Genomic DNA, 20751 nt, shown 5'->3' with positions numbered 1-20751 from the left:
TTCTTTTTTGGGTTTATCAGAAAGATCCACATTTTTAAAACAAACGAACAAAAATTATAGGAACTTGAGCTTTCCCGATGGCTCAGTGGATAAAGAATCCAAGTCTCCTGCAATGCAGGAGACACAGGAGACGCAGGTTTGTTCCTGGGTTGGGAAGATGCCCTGAAGAAGGAAATGGCAAGCCACTCCAGTATTCTTGCCTGGAAAATCCCATGGACAGAGGAGCATGGTGGGTTAGAGTCCAAAGGGTCACAAAGGGTCGGACACGACTGATGACTAAGCATAGCAGAGGCTCAATAAACCCATTTTTCGTGAAGTATTAATAATAGAAACAAATAAGAAAAGAAACACCAGTGTGCTAGGGTTTTGAGATGCACCATGTAGACATCGGGCTAGGGGTTACTTGTTGTTTATTAAAGTTATAGCTTGCGTCTAGGAAATGTTCACAAGATTAAATCATGAGATCCAAATACACTCAGGGTTTTGACTAAATCAATGCAATTATTACTAATATTGCCTGTTTAAGACAATCGTCACATTATTGCAATAGGGAACATCCGTCCCATTTCCTCCAGGCTTACGCTTATGTTACTCAGTATAGGAAAAAAATAAATACACAAAATTTTTGCTTCACATCAGCCCCTTTGATTTTCACATATTTTTCAACAAGAAACACAATAGGATTCTTTTCTTCCTTGATTAAATGGAGTTACAATTGCAAAAATTAAAATCCAATGACCAATTTCAGTTGTAAAAACTAGAAGAGTCAAAAAAAAAAAAAAAAGATGCTATTATCAATAATGATTTTGGGAAGAATTCTTTAAAACACAATTGAGGGGAAGTCATTTTGGAAATATCCATATTCTATTCTTACACATATTTCTCCATAAAAGGTGTTCCCTCCCTCTGGGGCAGGGAGGCAGAGGCTGGTTCCACCATTTTCTTTGAAGCTTCCTCTCCTCCATCTGTGATGCCCAGGGGATAATGAGTCTTCAATCATAGCTCCATTCTGCTCTTCTGTTTAGACTTAGATCTCATTCCAATTTAGGTTTCTCTTTCTCTTCTTCCATACCTAGAAATACAGGCAAAGCACTTTATGTGGACATCAGATTCAGCAGGAGCAGGTTTAAAAGAACTCTCATCTCACCACACTTCTCCCCACCCACCCTTTATGTCCATCTCTTTTCTCCTAGCTAAGAAGGAAAGTTGTTCACAACTTTCTCCAGAAATTTCCTCAGTGACCTCCCTCTCCTTCCTTCCCCCTAAATCGGGACATAACACCTCTGTAACACACCCAGCTCTTATGGCCTCTGGGAGTGAGGAACACAAGTTAGTTCTTGTCTTGTTGAGTTTGCACAGAAATCCCAATCGGACTGCCTTGTAACCAGCTTCTAGTAACAGGAGGTGTGGTGCTGATGAGTTTCAAAGAGACCTTATTTATTTTTATTTTACTCATGACTCTCCCCAAGGCAAAGACTCTGGATTTTCAAAAGTCAAATAATTTTTTTGGTTTGTTTTGTTTTATTTTTATAAGCTCTCATAGAGAGCTTATTAGCCACAAGAACTATTTATTTCCAGACCCACGTGTACTTAAACTCGAGTTCTCCCTTTATTCAACCCAAGCCTGGTAGAACTATGTTTTTCTTCCTGAGAGAGTCATATGTACCAGACTGGTGAGACCTCGCCAGTTGTCTGTAATGAATAGTTAGTGATATTTCATTTTCCTGGAGATGAACATGTTTAGGTCATTCTCATAAATTAAAGTTAAATCTGGCATATGCTCCCCACTTTTTCTCTTTTGCTTCTACTTAAACACTTTTCTCCTAACATCAAATTCTCAGAGCCTTTTTGCTGGAACAAAAGGATCCCATCTATTGCAGGTTTTGTTGGTATTCTTTAAAAAAAAAATTAATTTATTTGGCTGCACTGGGTTTTAGTGGTGGCACGTAGGATCTTTTAGTTATGGCCTGTGGAATCCAGTTCCCTGACCAGGGATAGAACCTGGGCCCCCTGCATTGGGAGTAGGGAGTCTTACCTGCTGAACCACCAGGCAAGTTCCTGGTATTCTTTTAAAAGTTGCAAGTTCTCTGAGGGCAGAGCCCACTATTTTGTTCCTGATTATATCCTGAGCACCTAACATGGTGTCTGTCTCATGGTAGGAGTTCAAGTAATCTTTATGAGATAAATTAGTAAACAATGACTGTAGAGAAGGGCGAACTATTGGAAAAGCAGTAGAAGAAAACCTGGAGGGTGATCACAGTGGGGCTTGCGATAGGAGAGACACCCCCGCCCCTTCTTCCGGCCCCCAGCTGCCAGCACCACCTGCTCGCGTGGTCAGGGTGGTAGCGGCGGAATGCGGGTAACATGCTCAGAACAGGTGTCCCGAGACGGTCTTTAAGGTTTGGTTTTCATGACTAAGGAACTGGCAGAGATCTGTAACACTTTTTCCAAAGTACTTCTCAGAAATCATATTAAGGAAAACTTCAAGCTGAAGAGTAAGGACGTGTGAAGGGAGGAGGAGTAGGGCTGAGGGGGAGAAGGCAGGAGATGGCTTGGTTGTTGTTGGGTAACCAAGGCAAAGGCAGGAAAACACAACACAGATTCTGTTCAAAGAGCGCACATGATTTGGGTCCCGACTCTGTCCCATGCTCCCTCTCCTGTGGAGAAGCTAATAACTGCTTGCTTTTCTTTTCAAAGTCTCTTTCCTCCTAAGTGTTCTCCTGCAGATGGGTTGAGTTGGCAGCAACAGTGGAATCTTCAAAAGCGGGGGTGGAGAACAGGGGCTGTTCATTGACCCAGATGGGGAAAATGGCTCCCCACCTACTTTAGTTTGGCAGCTTTGAGGTGGAGGGAAAAAATTAGACAGCTGTAAATAATATTTGGAAGAAGCAGAGGTATAATTTCCACACAACCAGCAGAAAGAAACCTGTCACAAAGCTGAGGCAGGATGTTCTGTCAGAAGCGGAGCGGAAGAGCTGATTGACCTTGAGAGAGTCAGTCACATGGGGTTCCCCCAAGGCTGGGAGAGGGGCCCTGAGGGCAGCGGGACCAACCCTGGAGGTCTGTGTGGGCCTGTGGGGGACATGAGCAGGATGGAAAACTGGTGGGGAGCGAGGTGGACAAGGTGGAGGTTTCTGTCCCATGGGCCTTGCTCTGACCTCCTCTCCTTTCTCCTCTTGGCCTGCTTTCTCCTCCTTCACCCCAAACTTTCACTTTCGGACATTTTCATTTCTGGTCGAAAAATTTGACTTTAATAAGACTGGTCACTCCAGTCAGATGCACTGAAATTAAAAGAAAGTTTTAGCTTAAGCACAGAATATTTCAGCTATTTCAGGGTGTACTGTGTTCCCCCTCAAGTTCCTATGCAGAAGTCCTAAGGCCCAGGACCTCAGAATGTGAGAGAAGGCCAAGCTTGTGTCTGGACAACCATCTGCTAAAGAGATGAGGCATATGAGTCATGGATCCAATTTACCACTTCAGCAGAAGCCAGGAAAGACCTGTGGGGGACCCTCCTGTCTGATGATTTGGACCCTCATGAAATTACATGGGAGAACTTTGTGTCAGCGGAAACACCGTGAGCCTGGATTGAAAGGGACAGAGACAAGATGAAATGAAGGATGGTTCATCCGAAGGTGATTCAGGGGTTCACTCCTCCTTGGCCCAAGAGGGCTGCCTGAGAGGGTAGGGCCACACTCCTCCTTCTGATGAGTCTTGAGGATACAGCCTTCAGCCAAAGATTATTCTCAGGCCTTAAACTCGAATGGAATTTGTCCTGCTACTTTCAAACTTGGTTGAGAACTGCGACCCCCTTTTTCCTTAGGATCTCCTTTTTGGAAAGGGGATACATGTTCTATGCCTGTTCCACCACTGTGTTTTGAAAGTAGATACATTTCTGTCTGGTTTCACAGGTTCACAGCTGGATAGCAATTTTGCTTCAGGATGAACCATAACCCAGGTCTTACCCATACCTGATGTAGATGATATTTAAGATTTTAGACTTTTAAGAGTTGATGCTGGAAATACTTTGGAGGCTATTAGGAATGTATTTTGCATGAATGAAGGACATGAATTTTGCGGGGCAGAAAGTAGAATGTTATGGGCTGAATTATGTCTTCCCAAACTTAAACTCTTGTACCTCAGAATGTGATTCTATTTGTGGATAGAGTTTTTTCTAACATAAAATGAAGTTGTCAGGATGGCCCTAATCAAATACGGCCAATGTCTCTATAAAAAGGGGAAATTTGGAGACAGCCCGAATAGGGGAAAATGCCATGTGAACATGAAGACAGCCATCTGCAAGTCAAGGAGAGGGGCCTGGGACAGATCCCTCCCTCACAGGCCTCAGAAGCAACCAACCCTGCCAATACCTTGATTCTGGACTTCCGGCCTCCAGAACCGTGGGATATTACATTTCTACTGTTTAAGCTGACCAGTCAGTGGTCCTTCGTTGCAGCTGCCCTAGCAAACCAATATAACATCCACAAAGCCACTTTGAGTTATTAATATTTTCTTTTGAAAAGAGTAAAATGTTTCATTGTTAATTTAGCCTGTTTTAAGGGATTTTTGTTCATAGTTCATATCAGTTTTGATCTATTTTGTTATTCTGTAAGTTAGATCCATGATTCTGAGTGAAGTTTCTGAGCTCTCCTGTGTCTGGGTTTCCAGTGGTGACATTCTGATGGTTCTCTAGACACCGTACTTGGATTGAATGGTATTGACTCTGCTACCGTTTATTGTGGTGGGTCACTTATTTCTGGGCTCAGCTGCCTCTTAGTTAAAAATAATATCGGTTTAGATGATTTCTAATCTAATTTTAATTCTAAGACTCTGTAATAATGCAATTTTTATTTTGAAGTTGAAGCCAACATAACCAAGTGGAGGAAGCTGAGCCATTAAAAATCCCTAATGACGGATCCAAGGAAGGGGGTTCAAATTTGGCATTCTAGCTCCTTGGGGGATTTTGTTTGGAGTGGAGTAAATACAATCAGGATTGTAACACTGTACTTGATTGTACTCAATTCCTTTTAACAGACATACACAGACACACACGCATGACTGCTTTTAATCAGCAATTTCAAATTCAACTACCTACAGAACCAGGCAGCTACTGTGAAGGAGCAAAATGGCCAGGCGAGAACTAGGGAAAACTTAAGAGCCATCGGAAAGGAGGGAAAACTTAAGAGCCATCGGAAAGGGGGCAACTGATACCCAATTCTAATCCATTGCTGCCAGCAGAGAACAGTGGGCTCGGAGTTGCCAGATCTTAAAAACTTGATTAGCTGAGAAATCTGGACTTTATGTGAAATCTCCCAACATTTAAATACTGCTTCAAAAACAAAAATTCCGTGTAGGCCTAACAAAACTTTTTGGCAGGTAAAATTTGGAGCAGGCCATCAGTTTGCAATTGCTTGCTTAAACAAAAAGATGCCCACTTGACACAAAACATCTGCCTTTGGGGAATTAACTGGATGGTTCCATGTAGATAAAATTAATCTCTACATCTGAAATGAGTTACAAAATGTTAGTTGACCTTAACTTGTATCGCTTAAGAGAACGGCACAAATTAAACTGGACAGATCATTAAAAAACAAAACCCCCCCCCAAAACCTTAGCTTCACTATTTATTTTTCATGTCTAACTCAAAGCTGCTAAAGTGCAATATTCTATTAATCTAGACTTGCTTTTTTCTCTCCTGGTTTTCAGACCATCCTCTTTCAGAAGTAGTAGAACAATGAGCAAATGAAGATGGGAATCGAGCTAACAAAGGAGAAGCTGGAGTCACAAGTACTTTCTGAATAACACAGATTGGACATGTTAGCTTAAATTTAAATATGGCATTTCTCTCAAGAAGCTGAGAAAAGTTTATATTTTGTTCTCAAAATATTTTTGTAAGTTAACTACATACTTTTATAAGTTATCTAATAGAGAAAGATTACAATTCCATTGAGCAGAGAAGAAAATTATTAAAAGATTAATTTCTGGTCCACCAAGCTGTAGCCTGAACTGAATACAAATATTTGGCACTTTTCCTAATAGAACACTGCCTAAAATCAAGCCAGCTGCTGAGAAAGGAAACCCTCAAATTCCTCTGGGCCATTCGACACTGGCCAACACCTTGACACATGCAATCTTAGAAGATCCACACACAAAAGAAGTCCAATTCAGTAACATGCGATGACTGGGTTTTATTTGTCTAATTAGATCAACTTCCTGGCATAGTATTTGGCACAAAGCAGGATGCCCAATGTTTGTGGAAGAGGGATCATTTACAGGTGACACCTACAATGTTGTGACTGTATCGGAGGAGCTGCCCAGAGCTCTCTAAGATCCTCAAACCATCTTCCCTTTGGAGGTATTTTCATGCAGGACTCAAATCACTACATACTGTGCTGTCACTTTTTCCACCTTCTCATTTTTATGTTATCTGACATAGATAACATATTAGGACCAGTTTTGCACAGCTGGGGTTAAGGTTACGTGTCTTGCCAAGATGGAGGCTCTGCCATAAACAGAAACAAAAGAGAAATCAAATCATAGGTTAAGAAGGTTTTTGCAGCCATGAAGTATTACCCTTTACTGCCCATTCTTCTTTGCCACCTTCAAGTCTTGAATATGACAGTCACTGGTGAATCATTCTTGCTGGAGGCATTCCTGTGCTGCCCAGAGTTTTAGCAGAACGGTGGCAAGACCTCTCGGCAGCTACTGCACCCACGCAGATGATGACGCAAAAGTGGAGATCTGGGTGATTTCTAATGAGACTGGTTACATTCAATAATTTATCTATTTCATTGGGGTGGGGGAGAAGTCCTTTTAGCTAAGGCAGTATTTTGTTAATCAGAATGAATTTCCTAATTTTTTTTTCAGCAAACACTACATTTCTCCGTATAAAGTTTTATAGACGTGCTGCTTTTCTTTTAGATCTGGATGTTTTACTAGCGAAAATGACACAGTGAGTAATAAACCTTTCAGGTAACTGCCAGCAACTCTTAAATTAATATTGAAGTTATAAAAATGCAACTCTTCATAAGGGATCCTGTGTTACAGTGGAATTTTCCATCTGTCTCTGCAGCAGTTCTTTTGTTTTATGCCCCCCTGAACAATACTTACTTCTCTGTGTATCCCAGATATAGCTGTTCAGAACTTCTCCCAGCAGATACAAGAAGTTCATTAAGATGGTTGTAGACCCGAAGAAGAGGATTCTGGCTCCTGGGCCAATGTGTTCCAGGAAAGGGTACACCCACATCCCGGTTACATGATGCACCCAGCACACCCTGCAGCAGAATCGGAAAGGAGACAGAGATAGAAGTTACTCTGGCGTCAGATTTCAGAGCTGCCGCTACGACAAATACAGACCCCGGACTCCAAACCGTGGTCAGCAATGCCAGTGGCACCTGACACTCAGCAGCTCCCAGAAACTTTGTTGTTGTTGCTTGTTTTTTTTTACTTTTTATTCTAAAATATTGGGTTGGCCGAGAAGTTCACTCCGATTTTTCTATAAGATGTAATGGAAAAAACTGAATGAACGTTTTGGCCAACCCAAGAATTTTAGACTCACGGGAAGAGTTGTAAATACGGTACCAAGCATTCCAGTATGCCCTTCCCTTAGCTTCCCTGCATCTTAGCATCTTATCTAACCACAGGCTTCCCTGGTGGCTTATAATAAAGAATCCACCTGCCAATGCAGGAGACTCTGGGTCGGTAAGATCCCCTGGAGAAGGAAGTGGCAACCCACTCCAGTATTCTTGTCTGGGAAATCCCGTGGACAGAGGAGCCTGGGGAGCTACAGTCCATGGGGTCGCACAAGAGTCAGACATGACTTAGTGACTAAACAACAGGTAACTACAGTACAGTTGCTAAAATGAAGTAATTAAACTGCAGACTTCAGTTGACACTCCCCAATTTCCCCACCGATGTCCTTTATCGGTCCAGGATCCCATGATGTTTTTAGCTGTCGTGTCTCCTTAGTTTCCTCCAATCTTGCACTTTTCCATTCTCTCCTTGCCTCTCCTGACACTTGAAGGGTCTGGTCAAGTATCTGAAACTGATATTTTTCTAAACGCAGTTATATAGTCGTCCTAATCTCTTCTTTATGTAATGAAACAATAGTGCATTAGGCAACCACACTGTCATAACACCTAGGTGAGAATGTTCCAGGAACCTTGCCATGCTGCCGTCTAGCTAGGTACCAACAGGTATCCCAAGTGCTGACAGAACCACCCAGTAGCCTCATTGACATCTGGCTTCCCACAGACCACTTTTGTTTATCTTTTTTTTCACCCTGCTTTACATAATCCTTGCTTGTAATTATTCTATTTGTGTTCTGGAGATATTTTAGGCTCACTGGGAATATGTCATTAATTTCCATTGTTTTTAAAAGTTTAGTAAGAATATCTGCTTCGTTGGTTTAGTCCTGACACAACTGCTGAGCGCTATTTTCCAAAACAGTCTTGGGTTCATTACTTTCTCAACCGTTGTTTTAATTCTGAAGACTAATTAGGATACAAATTACTTTATTGCATGGGTAATAAAAATTACTTTAAACATTTATGTGTTTGGGGGTCATTTTCCATATCATCAATGGCTTCACTCCTCTTTGAGCAGTTGATCTATGTGTATATTGCCCATCTATAAACGTCATCTGAGACAACAAACCTGCCTTTGTCTAAGAGCTTGCAGTCTCAATGAGGGTGATATTACTCCCACCTCAAGGAAGTAAAAATTGGTTCTAGGAAGGTAGCAAATAAATATTACTCTTTCAATGCATAAAGTAGGGATACACACACACACACACATATATATATGTGTGTGTATATATATATATATACACACACACTCATATACTGAGCATCAACAGATATAGTCTATCTGTGGTATTAAAGTTTCATAGGCTCAGAAATTCCACTCTGAGGTATATATCCAAAGGAACTGAAGCAGGACACAAACAGATATTTGTACACCAACGTTCACAGCAGCATTATTCAAAAGAGTCAAAAGGTGGAAACATCCCAAGTGTCCATCAGCAGATTAATGGGTGAATAAAATGTTGTATACACACACAATGGAATATTACTCAGCTATAAAGGGGGATAAAATGTTGATGCATGCTACAACATGGATGAACCCTGAAAACATAATGCTAAGTGAAACAAGCCAGACACAGAAGGGCACATATTGTATGATTTCATTTACACAAGATACTAGAATAAGCAAATTTGTAGAGACAGAATGTATGATAGAGGATACCAGGGACTAGGGAGGATGTGGAATAGGGAGTGATTATATATGGTACCCCTATGGACTGCTGCCCGCCAAGCTCCTCTGTCCATGGAATTCTCTAGGCAAGCATACTGAAGTGGGTTACCATTCCCTTCTGCAGGGGATCTTCCCGAACCAGGGATCGAAACCATGTCTCCTGCATTGCAGGCAGATTCTTTACTGTCTGAGCCACCAGGGAAGCCCGTCATCCTCATCTACTGATGTAAAAATCAACTGTTTTTGGAGTAAAATGAGGATATGTCAGAAGTGATGATGGAAATGTAAAGTTCTCCAGTTAGGAAAGTGGAGAGCTATTCTGAGCATGGTGCTCTGATATGTAAGCCACTTAATTTTATTTAACCATCCCATGAGGTAGACTCATCCCCTTTTTACAAACAAAGAAACAGAGACTGGATTAAACAACTTGTGTTTAAAAATGGCAAAGCCAGGAAAGGAATGTACATCTGACTTCTTTTCTCCTGCGTGGACTTGCTTCCCTGTATGAGATATTCAAAACTGTCTCCAAAGGAAGAGAAGGTTTTCTTTTTTTGACACTTGTTTTGCCTTAGCAGGTATCATACTATCTCAGATCTGAAAGTCGTGTTATGTGGGGCTTCACCTGAATTGGTGTGAATGATGCAGACACTTGTCTTAACAGGTTGTGTGCTTCCACCGTTTGTTTCCTTGATATAATCAGGGCTCATTTTTCCTGCACAAAAACGACTCATGACCTTGCTCATCTGTTGGTGGAGAGTTCTCAGTTCTTGGTTGACTTTCCATTTCTATCTCACTTTAAGCCTTCCTGTCTTAGTGCCCAAACAGCTTCTGCTTAAGGTAATGATACCAATTTGAATTTTAGTCTAAACAAACTGATGACCATAGTTTGTGTGTGTGAGTGAGTGTGTGCCTGTGCATACATATATATGCATATGCTGTAGTATCACAAGGCTTCTGGGATTGACTATTAAATGTCCCTCCAATTTCATTCACTTGAATGTGCAGTTAAGATGAATGCCTCCTATCTGAGCTGTGTCGAACACCAGGAATACAGAAGCAAAACGAAGCAAAGGTGATTCTTGTCCCCATGCAGTACAGTCTATCGAGGAATAGAGATACTCATGGAAAAATGACAAGCGTAGTCAGAATTAGGGTAAGTGGAGGAGTGTCACAGGTGCCCAGGGACCATTCTCTGCTTTTTTGTGAACCTTACAGTTACTTTTTCTCTCTTATGTATTCATCTTTCTTTCAAACCAATTTTTTCATAGCTGATTAATATGCCCAAGTGCTTTCCATTCAAACAATCAAAAAGTTTTCATCAGCTTCATAAATACTGCTCTGTATCTTTCCATCTTGTCAAAGACAATCTTCTCCACTGAGTTTACATTCACTGACTCCAGCTCTGTGCTTTGTGCTCTTCTTTCATCAACAGTCTGGCTTCTTTTCTTGATACTCCACCAAAATATACTGGCTCTTTGACCTCAATTTTTCCTCTTTGCTCTCTATGTTTCTGACTGCTCTTCTTGGTTTCCTTTCTAAGTTCATCCTTTACTCCAGCCATTCAATGTTGAATTTCCTTAAGGACTGGTTTTTAAACCTTCCTCTCATATTATGTCTTCTTAGCTGATGAGTTTTTTCATGTTCAATGCTGTATGTCTACTACCTATACAGATACTCCACAAATCTATGGAGTCTGGAACAGGTTTCTCCTCTGTTCTGGAACAGTTTATCAAACAGTCCTCAAAACATCTCATTTTACATACCTTAAAATTACCTGAAAGTCGATTTAGCTACAGCTAAAGTCATGCTTTTTTTCCCAGCAAGCCTGGTCCTCCTCTGGTATTCCCTTCTGTGAATGGCACTATCACTCACTCAGCTTTGTAACTCAAGCCTGGGGGTCATCTTTGCTGTGTCCATCTCTTTCACCACATATAGTCAGTCCATTACCTTGTTTTGACAAGCTTATCTCACACATCTCTCTATTATATCTCTATGAGCAACGTCTGAATTCGTGTTGTGCTCATCTCTGTCTGGAGTGGTGTAATAGTTTTAATTTGTCTCCACATCTACTTTTGTCTCCTTCTGATTTATCCTCACAATTGCCATAGTGAGTGTTTCAAACCAGAAATCGGAACACACTGCATCCCTGCTTCAAACACATCAATGGCCTTCCAGTGTGTGTGTGTGTTTTTAAAGACTTCAGTTTTTAACGAAGTCTAGGGTGACTGGAATGCAAAAGTAGGAAGTCAAGAAACACCTGGAGTAACAGGCAAATTTGGCCTTGGAATACGGAATGAAGCAGGGCAAAGACTAATAGAGTTTTGCCAAGAAAATGCACTGGTCATAACAAACACCCTCTTCCAACAACACAAGAGAAGACTCTACACATGGACATCACCAGATGGTCAACACTGAAATCAGATTGATTACATTCTTTGCAGCCAAAGATGGAGAAGCTCTATACAGTCAGCAAAAACAAGACCAGGAGCTGACTGTGGCTCAGATCATGAACTCCTTATTGCCAAATTCAGACTTAAATTGAAGAAAGTAGGGAAAACCATTAGACCATTCAGGTATGACCTAAATCAAATCCCTTCTGATTATACAGTGGAAGTGAGAAATAGATTTAAGGGACTAGATCTGATAGACTGCCTGATGAACTATGGAATGAGGTTTGTGACATTGTACAGGAGACAGGGATCAAGACCATCCCCATGGAAAAGAAATGCAAAAAAGCAAAATGGCTGTCTGGGGAGGCCTTACAAATAGCTGTGAAAAGAAGAGAAGCAAAAAGCAAAGGAGAAAAGGAAAGATATAAGCATCTGAATGCAGAGTCCCAAAGAATAGCAAGGAGAGAAAAGAAAGCCTTCTTCAGCGATCAATGCAAAGAAATAGAGGAAAACAACAAAATAGGAAAGACTAGAGATCTCTTCAAGAAAATTTGAGATACCAAGGGAACATTTCATGCAAAGATGGGCTCGATAAAGGACAGATATGGTATGGACCTAAGAGAAGCAGAAGATATTAAGAAGAGATGGCAAGAATACACAGAAGAACTGTACAAAAAAGATCTTCATGACGCAGATAATCACGATGGTGTGATCACTGACCTAGAGCCAGACATCCTGGAATGTGAAGTCAAGGGGGCCTTAGAAAGCATCACTACGAACAAAGCTAGTGGAGGTGACGGAATTTCAGTTGAGCTATTTCAAATCCTGAAAGTTGATGCTGTGAAAGTGCTGCACTCAATATGCCAGCAAATTTGGAAAAGTCAGCAGTGGCCACAGGACTGGAAAAGGTCAGTTTTCATTCCAATCCCAAAGAAAGGCAGTGACAAACAATGCTCAAACCACCAAACAATTGCACTCATCTCACATGCTAGTAAAGTAATGCTCAAAATTCTCCAAGCCAGGTTTCAGCAATATGTGAACTGTGAACTTCCTGATGTTCAAGCTGGTTTTAGAAAAGGCAGAGGAACCAGAGATCAAATTGCTAACATCTGCTGGATCATGGGAAAAGCAAGAGAGTACCAGAAGAACATTTATTTCTGCTTTATTGACTATGCAAAGCCTTTGACTGTGTGGATCACAATAAACTGGAAAATTCTGAAAGAGATGGGAATACCAGACCACCTGACCGGCCTCTTGAGAAATTGTATGCAGGTCAGGAAGCAACAGTTAGAACTGGACATGGAACAACAGACTGGTTCCAAATAGGAAAAGGAGTACATCAAGGCTGTATATTGTCACCCTGTTTATTTAACTTCTATGCAGAGTACATCATGAGAAATGCTGTACTGGAAGAAGCACAAGCTGGAATCAAGATTGCCGGGAGAAATATCAGTAACCTCAGATATGCAGATGACACCACCCTTATGGCAGAAAGTGAAGAGGAACTAAAAAGCCTCTTGATGAAAGTGAAAGTGGAGAGTGAAAAAGTGGGCTTAAAGCTCAACATTCAGAAAACAAAGATCATGGCATGTGGTCCCATCACTTCATGGGAAATAGATGGGGAAACAATGGAAACAGTGTCAGACTTTATTTTTTGGGGCTTCAAAATCACTGCAGATGGTGACTGCAGCCATGAAATTAAAAGACGCTTACTCCTTGGAAGGAAAGTTATGACCAACCTAGATAGCATATTCAAAAGCAGAGACATTACTTTGCCAACAAAGGTCCGTCTAGTCAAGGCTATGGTTTTTCTTGTGGTCATGTATGGATGTGAGAGTTGGACTGTGAAGAAAGCTGAGTGCTGAAGAATTGATGCTTTTGAACTGTGGTGCTGGAGAAGACTCTTGAGAGTCCCTTGGACTGCAAGGAGATTCAACCAGTCCATTCTGAAGGAGATCAGCGTTGGGATTTCTTTGGAAGGAATGATGCTAAAGCTGAAACTCCAGTACTTTGGCCACCTCATGTGAAGAGTTGACTCACTGGAAAAGACTCTGATGCTGGGAAGGATTGGGGGCAGGAGGAAAAGAGGACGACAGAGGATGAGATGGCTGGATGGCATCACTGACTCGATGGACGTGAGTCTGGGTGAACTCCGGGAGTTGGTGATGGACAGGGAGGCCTGGCGTGCTGCATTCATGGGGTCGCAAAGAGTCGGACATGACTGAGCGACTGAACTGAACTGAGAGTGCCCTTCATAGAGTTGGCTTCTACCTCTCTCATACCTGACCTCCTACCCTGCTTCTCTTACACTGGCTTTCATTTGGTTCCTTGGTTTTACCACATTCCCTCATGCCATGTGGATTTACATGTTCCTCATAACCAAAGAGGCTCTTTAGTTCCTCTCCACTGTGTTAGTTATCTGCCCCTTAGACTCATTGTTATATTCCTCCTCTATATCTTATCTCAACTATTATAACTAACTAGCCATCATGCACGAAAGTTTTCCTTGATCTACTAGAATAGGTCAGATTTTATTCATTCTTATAGAACCATGAATCTCTTTTAAACTCTTCTTTTATTAGTATTTAAATCTGAATATCTTTATTTGCATAACATTTCTTCCCCTCTAGCACATCTGAGTTCTGTGAGGTGAGGACTGTTTGTATTGCTTCATATCATTGTATTCAGCACTTACCATAATGCCTGACACATGGTTGGAGAAGGAATAACTGAATAATGTAGCACTGAAGCTGTGATGGGAAGGATGAGTAAGAGTTAGCTGAACAAAGATGGGAGACAAGAACTTTCTAGCCAAATGGAACAGTATGTTCAAAGTCGTGAAAACAAGAGAGAATTCCCAGATGTTCAAGAAGAAACCATTCTTATTGAAATCAAAGAAGGGGGCATGAGGGGCAGGCAGTTGCCAAACTGTGGGTGGTTTTTTAAGCCAAGGTAAGAATTGTAGACTCTGGCCTAGTGTGGCCAACAGGAAGTCTCTGAAGGGTATTAAATAAATGTGAAACAGATCAGATTAACCTGGAAACCAATTGTATCAGAAATGGTGGTAGCCAGAACTGGAGTGGTAGCATTGGGAACAAAAATTAGTTAGTAGATTTAAGAGCTATTTAGACTAGTGTCCATCAAACACAGTAGGTCATAAGCAATTGCATGCTGTATAGGGTCAGGAGAGCAAGTACTTTAGGACGTTTGCAAGCTTGTCAGTTGGTGGCTTAAACTCAACCATGGTGGGAGTATTTATACTGAAAACTGCCAAACGCTACACATCAGGGTCCCCTTTGCTCGCCTCCAGAAGAGCTGGTTGGTAAACACTTGCCAGTAACCCACTAGTTACCAGCATTTTAAAAAGCAACAACAGAAGAAAACATAACAGAAAATAGTAGAAAGCTGGGCATATAATGCTGATGAAAACTGTTTTGTGAAACTTCTGTTCCACTTGTGTGTGTGTGTGTGTGTGAGTGTGTGTGTGTGTGTGGGTCTACGCTGAGTGTGTGCTTCTGCATGCTGGCTGGGTCATGATGCAGAAGATGTGTCATTTATTTACAGTAAGGTTAGTTTGAAAGGCACTGATATAGGACATAGAATTAAGAGAACTTGGTGATGGACTGGATTTAGGCAATGAGGGAACTGAAATGAGTTAAGAATTAATCATAGATTCCTGGCTTGATTAACTGGGTGGAGAGTACTGCCATTCCCGGAGATAGGGAATGCTGTCAGGGAGCTGGTTTGAGAGGATAGTGAGTTCAGTTTGGATACGTTGAGTCTGAGGCATCTGTAAGACATCCAAGTGGAGATATCCTGAAGGCAGTTACAGGGGTTTGGGCTGCAGAGAAAGGACTGACGTGGCAATACAGATATTGGGCTCATTGGCAGAAGGATGGTGGTTGAGGCCATCAGAACAGATTAAGGCAGAATATACAGTATGATGGAAGTAAGGCCATAAGAGAGTTCTGAAAAGGATCAGGATTTAAGGGGTAGTTTGAGGAGGATGTGGCTAAAAAGGATACCAAAAACAGGTAAGCTAGAGACATGGAAGAAACACAGAAGTGTAGTGTCTTGAAGTCAATGGACAAGTGGTTCTAGAGTAGTTATCGTTCAGTTGCTAAGTCATGTCCAATTCTTTGTGACCCCATGGACCGCAGCACGCCAGCCTTCCCTGTCCTTCACTATCTCCCGGAGCTTGCTCAAACTCATGTCCATTGAGTAGGCGATGCCATCCAGCTATCTTAGTCTCTGTCGCCTCCTTCTCCTCCTGCCCTCAATCTTTCTCAGCAACAGGATCTTTCTAGTGGGTTTTCTCTTTGCAACAGGTGGCCAAAGTATTGGAACTTCAGCATCAGTCCTTCCAATGAATATTCAGGGTTGATTTCCTTTAGGATTGACCGGGTCGATCTCCTTGCTGTCCAAGGAACTCTCAAGAGTCTTTTCCAACCCACAGTTTGAAAGTATCAATGCTTCAGAACTCAGCCTTCTTTGGAGAAGGAAATGACAACCCAGTCCAGTATTCTTGCCTGAAAAACCCTGAGAGGGTCAAGAAGCAGAGACACCCACCTGAGCAGTTTAGCTCCTAGCCTATATGTCAGCATTCCCTGAGTGCTCTGAAGACTAAGATACAACGGATGGCAACAGCTGGTAATGTACTCAGAACCAAAAAAATGACCCCACTTTGAAATCTCTGCATAAATCTTTTTTCTTTTTTTTCCCCCATGGACTATAAAAGCAACTCAAGTTCAGTGTAGAAAATATGTGAGACATAGACATTTTACAAGAAGTAAGATAAATCAGTTTTGGTGAAGCTTTATCCCCTGGAGATGGAAATGCAATCCATTCCAATATTCTTGCCTGGGAAATCCCATGGACAGAGGAGCTTGGCGGGCTATAGTCCATGGGGTTTCAAAGAGCTGGACACGATTTAGAGACTGAACAACAACAACAGTAACACAAGACTGAGTCTCTTAAAAAACCCAGAAATTGAATTTTACTTCTCCCAAGGAGAGAAAAGCCACCGCAGGGATAAGGTGATAAACGCTTCCTTCAGAGAAGGTTTTGACTCACCCCTTAAGAAAGAGTCACATCACATGTGCAGTTAGCCTATTGGAATTTACGACTGCTCTGCAGGCAATGAGCATGCACCCCAAGGTGGGGTGAGACAAAGGATGTCCATCAGCTTTTTGCCCAGTGGGTTTCTGCACCCCTCATGTAGAACCTCCAACCTGATGCTTCTGAAGGACTTTTCAAGGGCAGTTTTGACCTTTGGCTCAACTGCTGACTTTAGACCTAGGCCTCTCTTTAGATTTAACTATCTCATATGAGGGTTATTCTAAAGGCCCTTTGGATGTCTCCTGAGTATTGATTGCATGGAGACTGGTTCCTGCTACATTTCTGAGAATCTAGATTTCTGAAGTGTTCTGGAGTTTGTGTACTCATTTATCCAACAAAGATTTCTTGAGTCTCTACTGTGTGCCAGGTGGGGTGAGCAGTCATGATGGTGCAAAGGTGTGCCCTTGAGGAGATCAGTGTGGAATTGGTGCCGAATTTCCCACTGAAAAGGCTGTAGGTTCCAGAGAACATGACAAAGGACATTTGTTTAGGTGAGAACAGGGCTCTGAAAATGGGGCTCAAAAAACTCTCCTTGGTGATGTGTATGAGAATTCATGCCTCAATTCACAGGCGAATGCCAAATGGAGGCATCTCATTCCAGCACATGGAAATATCCTCTAACTCAGTTAACAGAGAGAATTTTATGATGCTAGAGATACAATTAGACAGATCTTCATTTACTGTGGGTTTAAAAGAGCATTCTTAAGACAGTCGTTTAAGGTAAAATCAAAATTTAAGATTCATCAAAGTCTTTTCAATTTTCTCATCAGAGCTAGCCTAAATTTACAGGATGTATCTCTACATGGGGTTTCCCTGGTGGCTCAATGGTAAAGAATCTGCCTGACAATGCAGAAGATGTGGGTTCTATCCCTGGGTGGGGAAGATCCCCTGGAGAAGGGAATGGCAACCCACTCCAGTATTCTTGCCTGGAGAATCCCAAGGATAAAGGAGCCTGATGGGCTATAGTCCATGGGGTTGCAAGAGAGTCAGACATGACTGAATGACTAAACAACAACAATCTCTACATGGGGCAAGCTTCATGGGTGTAGTCATGAGTCCTGTGCTCAGAAGGGCCTCACAGTGGGCTTAGGGCTCTGCTGTCACCATCTTGAAACTCATAATAATTTTTGAACAAGGAGCTCCACGTTTTTATTTTGTTCTGGACCCCACAAATTATATAGCAGGCCTTGTCTATGCAGTTGTGTCATCAATGTGCATGCGTGCTAAGTTGCTTCAGTGGCGTCCAACTCTTTGCAACCCTATGGACTATAGGAGCCCGCCAGACTCCTCTGTCAATGGGATTCTCCAGTCAAGAATACTGGAGTGGGTTGTCATGCCCTCCTCCAGGGCACCTTCCTGACCGAGGGATTAATTCCGCATCTCGTGTCTCCTGCACTGGCAGGCTGGTTCTTCACCACTAGCACCACCCGGAAAACCCTGTGTCACCTATACTGCAGATCAACATCCAGTTCATCCACATGGTAGTTACGTCACCTTGGATATTATTGACAGTATTGCTTCCTTTAGCGATGTAGTCATCAGATAACATAAAGTTCTCAGAACAGTCAACTTAGGTTAGACAAAAAAACAAGCAAACAAAACAAACAAGAAAGCTTTCTACTGCTTCTCTTTAGGCAGAGATGTATAATATTTTTCTGTACTTCTCCTACACAAAGATGTTTTCAAGGTTACTTAGTCCCTCCACCCATCTCTAGGGAAAGAGGCAAATTGTGCATGCCTCCCAAAATGAATTCCTGTAATGAGGTAATGAGAGGGTGTGCTTTCTTCCTGATTTTAAATGACAAATATCAGAGTAATTTATCCACAAAGGCAGGCCAATAATCTACTTCAGAATATTCCTCCCACACACAGGTCCTGGCACACGTGTAAACTGGTTTCAAATGACTGGCTTCCTCTGGGTCCCTCACTCTATAGCCTACCTGGTCTTATGGTGATGTTTCCCTGAAGAGAATCCAATGTGAATTTCTCTTAATGAAATTCATGAGTGGTTTTGCTTAAGTTTAATCATTTGGACCTTCTTAAAGCATCAAGGTGCCAAGTTGACATGTTTCTGAACACTGTAGGGAACATGTGTTTTTTTTCTGGAGGGAGGCGGGGAGTGTGGTCAGCAAGGGATTGTTGTGGCCCAAGCAATCATCAGAATTGGCTGTGGGAGTGAGACACTTGTGCATTTAAACTGCTGCCTCTGGAAAAGGAGGAGGAAGAACATCCTAAATCCCACAGCCAAAAAGCATAGATTTCCAGGTTTTGCAGAAGTGATCTCTAGTGTCTCTCTAGCACATTTCATCCATCTCCCTTTACTAGATTCTTGTTTTTAGGATTACAGACAATGTTCGGGTTATCCCTGCCATGATTACGTCTTCTTTAATCCCATGACCTCCTTGGACCGCCAGTCTAATTGCCAACTTTCTTTAAAAAACAGCAACACTTCCAGACATTTCTTTTTCCCTAAAGAGTATCTTTTTACATTCCTTCTACGTCAGGTTTGCAGACAATGAATTCCCTTAGTTTTTTTTTTTTTTTGGTCTGAGAAAATTTTTATTCTTCCTTTATGTTTGAAGGATAATTTCGCTGGATAAAGAATTCTAGGTTGATGGTTTTTCCTTTCAACAGTTTGTAAACTAAAATAACTCTAAATGAAGCAATAGAAACCATAGATAGGACTTCCCTGGTGGTCCAGTGGTTAAGAATCCACCAGCCAATGCAGGGGACATGGGTTCGATCCCTGGTCTGGGAAGATGCCACATGCCTCGGAGCAACTAAACCTGCGCACCACAACTAGTAAGCCTGTGCTCTAGAGTTCCAGAGCCACAACTACTGAGCCCATGAAACCAGAACCAGTGAGCTGCAACAAGAGAAGCCACTGCCGTGAGAAACCCGAGCACCACAACTAGCCCCTGCTCTTTGCAGCCAGAGAAGGTCTATGCGTAGCAATGAAGACCCAGTGCAGTCAAAAATAAATAAATTGGAAAAAGAAACTATAGATAAATGAACACTGACCTCAAAATTTCTTCTATTACAAGACCTTAATTGCCTGCCCCAGCTGCTGCTTCTTCTGGTATTCAGTGAGTTCCCCAGTTTCCAGTCCTGCTGACTTTGCCTCTCTCTCTTGAACTCACTCTGGTCTGTCCATTGGGAAAGCCCACATCTCTTCTATCATCCATCCAACTTTAAAGGTCAAAGGATACCTCCCAACAACTTCAAGCTGGAAACCTTCAGTCCTTGACTGAGTTTAAATTCCTTCTATCTTGATCCTGGGTCCTTTTCATTTCTGTCTTACCAGCCACACTCTTATTTCCTAGTAATTCCTGCTCTCCATCTATCTCACTGAAGTTTTCTCTTTAAAGTACTTAAAAAATATATTTAATATACAACATAACTTTAATGCCTCCATGTATGTTACACTTACATGACCCATTTGTGATCAAAACGAGAACTACAAGGGATAGTCTTACAATGCACTGTGGAGATTTCATGGGCTAAAGCAGATAAAACTGAAGCACTGAAGTCTTACCAGTTCATAAACGTTTTTGGATCTCCTAGTCTCTGGGAAGGAGAAAAGTAAATTAAATTAAAAGTTACAGTTTTTACTCTCTCCCGAGTGAGTGGCAGAAATGATGTTTGAGGAGGACTGAAGAGAAAAATAATGGTAAGGCATAGTAAATTCTGCTTGAATGATTGAGGACCAGTTGACTTCTCTGGGGGTCTCTGTTAGAACAAGCCAGGCTGCCTCACAGAGCTCCCTTGCTGCTGTGAGCTCCAATAACTGATTCACAACCAACGGGAATAACACTTCCCAGTAACAGCTATTTTTCAACAACAGAGACAATGGGAAAATCCAGGTGTTGAGTCCCTACGAAGATGAATACCTACACAAATACAGCAAAAATCGGAAAGCAATTTTCTTTCCTCAGTGTTATGCTTTATATGTTAAAGGTTAATTTTTTCATGTTTATTCCAGTTTCCAACA

General features: G+C 41.8%; 1 protein-coding gene and 1 long non-coding RNA gene across 5 annotated transcripts in view; one reads left to right on the top strand and one right to left on the bottom strand.

Annotated features, from left to right (window-relative positions):
* LOC147366245 (uncharacterized) overlaps positions 1–20751 on the top strand; it is a 65722-nt gene that overhangs the window by 26409 nt on the left and 18562 nt on the right. Inside the window, exon 4 of one of the 2 annotated variants that reach the window (XR_015133283.1) lies at positions 5704–5990. The exons of the other annotated variant lie outside the window; for it this stretch is intronic. This is a non-coding gene — a long non-coding RNA (uncharacterized LOC147366245). Of the gene's footprint in view, positions 1–5703; positions 5991–20751 lie in introns of those variants that run through there. 2 annotated transcript variants of the gene reach the window in all.
* The window catches only part of AIG1 (androgen induced 1), a 272208-nt gene continuing 251850 nt past the window's right edge, over positions 394–20751 (bottom strand). The window contains exons 5-6 of one of the 3 annotated variants that reach the window (XM_086318129.1): positions 7108–7271; positions 394–1072 (exon numbers count right to left, since the gene is read on the bottom strand). In XM_086318129.1, the coding sequence (XP_086174255.1) occupies positions 1035–1072; positions 7108–7271 (202 nt within the window). In that variant the 3' untranslated portion in view covers positions 394–1034. Of the gene's footprint in view, positions 1073–6165; positions 6500–6604; positions 6703–7107; positions 7272–20751 lie in introns of those variants that run through there. The other 2 variants (XM_086318130.1, XM_086318132.1) reach the window with 2 other exon arrangements.

This window comes from Bos grunniens, chromosome 9 (assembly GCF_055505025.1).
Source record: "Bos grunniens cultivar Pamir isolate PY7600 chromosome 9, Bosgru_T2T1.0, whole genome shotgun sequence".
NCBI classification, from domain to species: domain Eukaryota; kingdom Metazoa; phylum Chordata; class Mammalia; order Artiodactyla; family Bovidae; genus Bos; species Bos grunniens.
This window is presented reverse-complemented; position numbering and strand designations above follow the sequence as displayed.